Genomic DNA, 8,375 nt, shown 5'->3' on the forward strand with positions numbered 1-8,375 from the left:
TCTAGAGCCTGACAGTTGTTCTCTAGACAAAAACTGTCTTGGACAAAGTTGTTACATATGATAGAGCGCTCATACCGCGAAAAAAAACCGCGTTAAATTGAAAATCCGCGTAAAAAATCCGCGTTAATTGGGAAATCCGCGTAAAAAAAACCTCACAAAAAAACCGCGCAAAAAAAAAGCGTAAAAAACCTGGGTGTATATACACTCTGTCCAACTCCTATAAGACCACCCTGATTCTATTCCGTTGCAACACAGTTAGAATTTCAACAAGATACATTCATACATTATTGAATGCTTAGAATAAAGTACATTTAACGTCAATTTCGTTCAAAAAAGTTGTTTGTTTATTTATTGTTTATTTATATCAGCTGTCCAGTTTTTATATGACCATTTCAAAATTATTATCAATGAAAAATTCAAAACGATCGACTGATATACATGTCAATAATTGGCAACCTTGCAATTTCGGCTTATATCCTGGAAAGTTCGTGTTGGAATGCTATTTACCAAATGCTGCTGAACGGATTTCTCGATATTTTTCCATGTTTCCGAAATTGCGACCTTGAGCTCTTCAATCGTGGTGTACCGTTTTTTTCTCAGTGTAGATTTTGCGTACAAGGATCCCCCTAAGATTTTCAACAGAATTCTAATCTGGAAAGCGAACCGGCCAGTCCAAAAAATTAAGTTTTCGGACCTAGATCCATTGCTTAGTTTCCTTGCTGGTATGAATAGTAGCATTGCTTTGCTGAAATGTGATTTTTTTTTGTGACGATATCAACGCAAAAAAGGTAGGAGAGAGGATTCCAGAACATGTATGTAATCCTTGAATGATGTGAAAGCTATCTTGAGCTTGCACAAAATCCCACCCAAACCATACACGAGCCTCCACCAAAATTCCTGGTTGAAAAAATTCTGTTCCTTCTTCCGTAAATCACGCCAGTACCCGTTGAAACCATCAGGACCATCTTAATTTAACTTTTTTTTCGTCAGTGAAGACACCTATTAAAGAACTGTTCGTTATGGTATATAGCAAAATGTATTCTATTGGAAACATTCTTTGTCGCAACATATCATGTCCCACAGTCGGTTCATGTGAGCTTTGGCAAAACTCAGACGTCTTCCGATGTGAGATGGGGTAAGATGAGAAGCTTCTTTATGTCAGGATTTTTTACCAAAACTTTACGAATTGTCATCCGACTAACATTTAAATTGAAATATTGCTTTACTTGCATAAACGATTTTGAGGTATTCGAAGCTGTTCTAGCTGTTTCCCGCTTATCCCGGTCAGAGATCTTCGATTTACGTGGAGCTCTCTCCTTCTCACCGTATCCCTGAGAATTCGTCAAATAATTGAGCACTACTTGATGGGATCGTCTAATCCGACGAGAAATTCCTCTGATACCAAAAGTTTCTGGGTGAAATGCATCGATTTGTCTTTCTTCTCCCTCCTTGAGCACTTTTTCCTTCGGCATTTTCCAGATTTATTGATCAAAACAACTAAAACAACGGAAAATGTAACTGGCCTTATAGAAACTTGACACTTGAAAAATACAAAAACATTCGTTTACGCTCAGCATTTGCACACACACATATGAAAATCATGCACTAGAGAATTGACACAAAGCAGCAAGAAGTTGGACAGAGTGTATGCTATAGCAATATAAGAGCAATACGAGCGAGTAAAGCAAGAGACATATTGCAAATGAACTTTTTTCATGTTATTTGAGATTGTACCCAAAAAAAGCCCAAAAGTCCAAAAGTCCAGTATTTAAGAATCATGACATTTTCTGTTATTTTTTGGTGTAGGATACACAGGATCCTCGGAGAAGACCTTGGACTTGTATTGTACAAATGAAAACGGGCTAAAATTTTTCTGTCCGGCATGAAGAATGTAGGAGAAATATATGTAAAACCAACACCGGATTTTATTTCAACATATTTTGAAAACCCCCATGTTGTTTCGATGTCAACCGATTATTTATTTATTGATAAGAACTCCTCTATTCTGGCCGGATTTGGCATCGGCACATTATGCCAAATTCACTCTACAATGGTTTTCGGAAAACAACATCATGTTCGTCGAAAAAGATCTCAATCCACCTAACTATCCCCAGCTGCGGCTAGTTGAGCGTTACCGTGCAATTGTCAAGGCCAAGTTCAAGAAGGAAGGAACAGTGTCCAAAAATATGCCAGAGTTCAAGCAGCGTCCAAAAAGTGCATAAAGACTACTAAATTTGATGAGTGGAGGTTATAGAGTATTGTTGGCTTAATTTGAAAAAAATATACACTGAGAAGAAAAATTAGTAATCTTTTTTTATTTACAAAATGACAATTTAATTTGTGATATAAAAAAATTTGTATTTTTTAATATTTTTTTCTATTTTTTCATATGAAATAGAAGTCACGTAGAAAATTTAAAAAATGGGTCCAAGATGGCAAAACTATTTTTGACAAACTTTGTAGAACATCAAATTTTTAGGAATTTTCGAAACTAAGGCTCGATCATTATACGTCAAATAGTTCAATAGTTTTGTCGTGGTTTAGATTGGATCATATGCGTAGAAATTTTTGGCGAAGAGCTACGTCTTTCAATAAGAGTACCAAATTAGAGAGCATGTCACATTGTTATGAAACAATGTTATTTTTTTAAATCGATGCATTTGAAAATGATATCCGAAATAATGAACAAATGGATTGAATAATATAATATTGTTGTCCCAGGCCGAGAACGCGTTCATTTCCTAGACACAACCACTTACATTTTTTTCAACTATTTCAAATATAATAGATAAACCATGTTTTCTTTTTTTCCAACGATGACTACCAAAGAATACGCCTTCTTTAAATACGAGATCGAGGACATGAAAATAAAACTTATGGATTAAGGTCAAGGTCTTTTGGAATTTATCTTAAATTTGTTTCGGAAGAGTGATTTTCAGAATTAAGAAAACAGTGAAGGAATTAAAAGATTTTATTGCATTTTCTGTAGAGAGTTCATTTTCATTTCAATTTCATTTTCATCCAAAAATCTCACATACTTTCCAAAAACTCAATAGTTATATCTATTTTATCATGCTTTTGCCGTCTGTCTCTTATTATCCGACAAATATACTCATATACAAGCCCTTTCCTTCTGTAGCTACTCCCTATTATTTATTTTATAATAATCATATAATGAAAATCAAATTACAACACAACACTCGTTAATGCTTCACTGTTAAACACCTTAGGTTCTCTTGAGTTCATGGACTTCCGAAAATTGCTCAGCTTCACTTTTAAGTATGTTTTGAAAAAATTATAACTCAAACACTATACCTCACATCGGGACACAGGATGGGTCGCCTTGCAAATTGCATTCGTTGCATCGTATTTATTTACGACAAACGCAAACCTTCTTGTCGTTACAATAGCCACCCTTGTACTTCTTAACAATACAATGGGCAGCACAGGCGGCATCATTGACCTTGAGGAAACTCAACAGATCACAGGTTGCCCGCTTGGCACGGACGTTCGGCGCTTCAACGCCATCGCTGGACCCAGCAACCAGTTCATCAACTGGTAACATCAATGAACAGAGAGTTATTGTAGCGGTAACGAAAATTGAAGAAAATATGGTGACTCACACAAAGTATTCGGTTCCTCAGCTGGGAAACTGTATCCTGTTGGGATGACCGCGATCAAACACAGGACAGCCAGAAAGACGGCACCGATGGTACGCATTTTGTAGAATGTTCAGTGATTAGTTTGTTACAGACGATTACCACTCTTCAGAGCATCAGAAACGAAACTGTTTGAAAATTCGCTGAGAGTAGATAATTTATATCCTGAATAATCCACGCTGAAAATAATTCGGCATTTGTCAATTGGATTGTTCGCGTTGTTTGTACAAATGTTTTCGCATATCAGCAATTCCAAATGAAATCGTCCTAAAAATGCAGATTTTAAAAACTTGTATTTTTGATTCCAATGAAAGTGTGTATTCCGTTTGGGTTGGAGGAAATATGAATTTTTCACAACCATTTTTTGACTCAAGCGTAACTATTGAAAAAGGCGTATCGATTTTAGTAAGAGAAATCTTTGATAATTTATATCTCAAAAACTATGAGTCGTACCGAAATAGTGTCTTAGAAAGAGTTATAGAGTATTGATGGTTGAATATAAAAAAATGTACACTGAGAAAAAAAATTAGTACTCTATTTTTTATTTATAAAATAAAAATTCAATTTGCAATATCCAAAATACATATTTTTTTTATTTTTTTTTTTTTTTCATACGAAATAGAAGTCATTCGGAAAATTTAAAAAATGGGCCCAAGATGGTGTAACTATTTTTGAAGAACTTTGTGGAACATCGAATTTTTAGGAATTTTCGAAACTTCGAATTTTTGTATGTTAACAATCATTTTTAGCCACAAATTATGAATCCTGATGTGATTTAAAACAAAAAAGGTTATTATCAATCTCCTTCTAAATGTAGCCATTCTCGAATTGTCTTTTTTATAGTAAATAATCCCTTTTAATATGTTTGTCGTGTTATACCGTCATGTTCATGAAATTTTATGAATTTGCTTATAATTTCCAACAACTTTTCCATGGTTCATTTTTTGACTCAAGCGTAACTTTTGAAAAGGGCGTATCGATTTGAGTAAGAGAAATCTTTGATCTCTCAAAAAATTTGATTATATCTCAAAAAATATGAGTCGTATCGAAATAGTGTGTTAGAAAGAGTTATAGAGTATTGTTGGCTTAATTTGAAAAAAATATACACTGAGAAGAAAAATTAGTAATCTTTTTTTATTTACAAAATAACAATTCAATTTGTGATATAAAAAAAATTTGTATTTTTTAATATTTTTTTCTATTTTTTCATATGAAATAGAAGTCACGTAGAAAATTTAAAAAATGGGTCCAAGATGGCAAAACTATTTTTGACAAACTTTGTGGAACATCGAATTTTTAGGAATTTTCGAAACTTCGAATTTTTGTATGTTAGCAGTCATGTTTAATCACAAATTATGAATCCTGATATTATTTAAAACAGAAAAGGTTATTATCAATCTCCAATCTCGAGATATTTAAAAAAATATTTGTAATTTATTGTCTTTTTAATAGTAAATAGGCCCTTTAAATATGTTTGTCGTGTTATACCATCATGTTCATGAGATTTTATGAATTCATTTATAATTTCCAACAACTTTTCCAAATACATCGTTATGGTAAAGACATATGTTTAGGAGTTACGTTACGAAACATTCGAAGACATGTGGGTCAATACTAAACGTAGCGAAACTAAAAAACCTTTTTTATCTTAATACAAACTTCAATCAATCAAAACAATTGTTGGAAATTATAAGAAAATTCATAAAATTTCATGAACATGACGGTATAACACGACAAACATATTAAATGAGATTATTTACTATAAACAAGATTATAAATTAGAAATATTTTTTTGAATATCTCGAGAATGATTGCATTTAGAAGGAGATTGATAATAACCTTTTTTGTTTTAAATCACATCAGAATTCATAATTTGTGGCTAAGAATGATTGCTAACATACAGAAATTCAAAGTTTCGAAAATTTCGAAAAACTCGATGTTCCACAAATTTCATCAAAAATAGTTTTACCATCTTGGGCCCATTTTTTAAATTTTCTACATGACTTCTATTTTATATGAAAAAATTGAAAAAATATAAAAAATACATATTTTTTACATCGCAGATTAAAATTTTATTTTGTAAATAAAAAAAAGAGTACAAATTTTTCTTCTCAGTGTATATTTTTTTCAAATTAAGCCAACAATACTCTATAACTCTTTCTAATACACTATTTCGGTACGACTCGAGTCAAAAAATGAACCATGATGATGTGTTTGGAAAAATTGTTGGAAATTATAAGCAAATTCATAAAATTTCATGAATATGACGGTATAACACGACAAACATATTTAAAGAGGTTATTTACTATAAAAAAGCCAATAAATTAGAAATATTTTTTTAAATATTTCGAGAATGGCTACATTTAGAAGGAGATTGATAATAACCTTTTTTGTTTTAAATCACATCAGGATTCATAATTTGTGGCTAAAAATGATTGTTAACATACGCAGTTATCAAGTTTCGAAAATTCCTAAAAATTCGATGTTGGATGTTTACCATCTTGGGCCCATTTTTTAAATTTTCTGCATGACTTCTATTTTGTATGAAAAAATAAAAAAAAATAATTGAAAAATATGTATTTTGGATATTGCAAATTGAATTGTAATTTTGTAAATAAAAAAAAAACTAATTTTTTTTCTCAGTGTACATTTTTTTCATATTCAACCATCAATACTCTATAACTCTTTCTAAGACACTATTTCGGTACGACTCATAGTTTTTGATTCAAAGATTGATCAAAGATTTCTCTTACTCAAATCGATACGCCCTTTTCAAAAGTTACGCTTGAGTCAAAAAAATCCCAATTACTGTGGAAAACTCATATTTCCTCTAACCCAAACGGAATACACACTTTCATTCGAATCAAAAATACTAATGTTTTGTCATTTGTCGATTTCATTTGGGATTACTCATATTTGAACAGTTGAAATATGTTTGCCAACGCAATACATTGTCTGTCACCATGTCATTTTTCCGATGTTTATCCCAAATGTTTCTTCGGCATTCCATTATTGAAAAAAACAAATTTTGAAGGACACTCAGGGACTCACGTATCTGTTATGAATTCCACATTTTTCACACAAGGTACAGCAGATAACTGTTACAGAAAGAGCAATCAGCTAGTTGCCAGTTTCCACTTGCAGGAAAATACATGTCTAAGATATAGTTTTCATTACTTTTAACATTGTTCCTCGGTACATATTTAGTTATTGTGAATTTTAAATATATCTAAAACCATTATGCTTGAGGACATGTGGTGTTTTTTCGAACGGAGAAAGTTAAAGGAAATTTAATCAAGAAAACAAAGGATAGTGATTTCGGTGCTTTTGCACACTTGCAAGCTCCAATATCCGCTGCCATGTCCCTAGTCAGCGGCCACATAGGGCCTCCCATAAAACGAAGCAATTTAACAACTAAATCAATCGTACTTTAACAGGCGCGCACACACTTCGAGCTTCACCGAGAAATCACCCGCAATCAATCGCCATTTAAAATTGCGGTTCAACCAGAGGAGGAGGAGTGTCTGCTGCTCCATCACAGCATCTTTCTCTCTCGGTGGGAAATAATACCATCTTAGGCTGGCGATCGCGGAAAGTGAACCGGCCGCTCATAAACCGATGGCCCATTAAAATCAATCAAAATGAAAAATTGCAAATAAAGTATTAAATTTTATTTTAATGGCTGCGCACATCGCATCGATGACGATGACCACGACGCCGATGGTGATGGTGATCGTGGCCAGGACGTGACGGCACTTGGGATTGTGGTGCATCATCCATCCGAACGCACTCTCGCGCACCAACAAGATAATTAGTCGAGCCTCCAAAACTAACCGATCCGATCGTAACGACCCCGGGAAGAAGGGTTTCCTGTGGCCACCTCGAGATGCAGCACCGCGTGTTTGCCTTGCAATAAAGATTGATTGATGGTGATGGTAATTTGGGACGTACGGAGGTGCCACATAAAAACAACGCGCCGCATTTCGTGCTCCGAAATTTAGGCTTCTTCGCCAGTTTACTGCCCGGCTGAAAGGATGACTGAATAAATGAACTGTTTGACTGCGCAGGTCATAAATTGTCACTCATTAGTCGGGGATTACCAGCGAAATGATCGAGATTGTTTGCAGGTTCTGCTTGAAGGTTGGAAGATTGATGGTTGGAGTCCAAAAGTTGGTCTGACTTCCATTAATTCGTAAAATAATTACAATTTTCTGTTTTTCTGCCCAAATTCGTTTAAATTATAATCGTAGCGCAAATATTCACCGTCAAGCTGAACTTTAATCCCAAAATCAACGCCTCCCGACACCATAACAACCTGATATATGCCCCAATAATGTTCTCCTTCGTTGATCACCAATAGCAGAGCTTGTGGACTCCGGCGGGTGCCGAAGTGTCGTTTCAAAAACCTCCCAATCAACCCAAATCACACCACAAAACCAATACGAAAATAAATCGGTAACGACTTAATTATGCAGATTTTTGGCAGTTTCCACAAAGCGGTTGCAGATCACTAGTTCCCTCGGCCGAGTCACCGCTGTCAGCGTTGCATATTATTCCTAAATTTATTCACCGAATTAGTGGACATTTGTTTGAACCGACCCTCGAGACCCCGAACTCGACTCGTTATCTCCGGCGGCAGGAGATTTCCGATCCATTCACACTTAATATAATGAATATACCTGTTCTTCCTCCCTTTAAGCCACCACCCCCTCCGAG

General features: G+C 34.4%; 1 protein-coding gene across 1 annotated transcript; it reads right to left on the bottom strand.

The window, feature by feature from the left end:
* Positions 1-2,957: 2,957 nt before the first annotated feature.
* Positions 2,958-3,776, bottom strand: LOC129767810 (defensin-C-like). Its single transcript, XM_055769019.1, has 2 exons — positions 3,624-3,776; positions 2,958-3,555 (listed from the first exon to the last, which is right to left on the bottom strand). The coding sequence occupies exons 1-2, from the start codon at positions 3,718-3,720 to the stop codon at positions 3,371-3,373; spliced, it is 282 nt and encodes a 93-aa protein (XP_055624994.1). The 5' UTR covers positions 3,721-3,776; the 3' UTR covers positions 2,958-3,370.
* Positions 3,777-8,375: the final 4,599 nt, after the last annotated feature.

Source organism: Toxorhynchites rutilus, chromosome 2 (assembly GCF_029784135.1).
Source record: "Toxorhynchites rutilus septentrionalis strain SRP chromosome 2, ASM2978413v1, whole genome shotgun sequence".
NCBI lineage: Eukaryota > Metazoa > Arthropoda > Insecta > Diptera > Culicidae > Toxorhynchites > Toxorhynchites rutilus.

Excerpts from the sequence above, each read along its gene's own strand:
- LOC129767810 (XM_055769019.1), bottom strand. The coding sequence starts at position 3,720 with ATGCGTACCATCGGTGCCGTCTTTCTGGCTGTCCTGTGTTTGATCGCG. Across the intron at positions 3,556-3,623 it reads TGAGGAACCGAATACTTTGT|TTGATGAACTGGTTGCTGGG; the intron begins GTGAGTCACCAT and ends TGATGTTACCAG.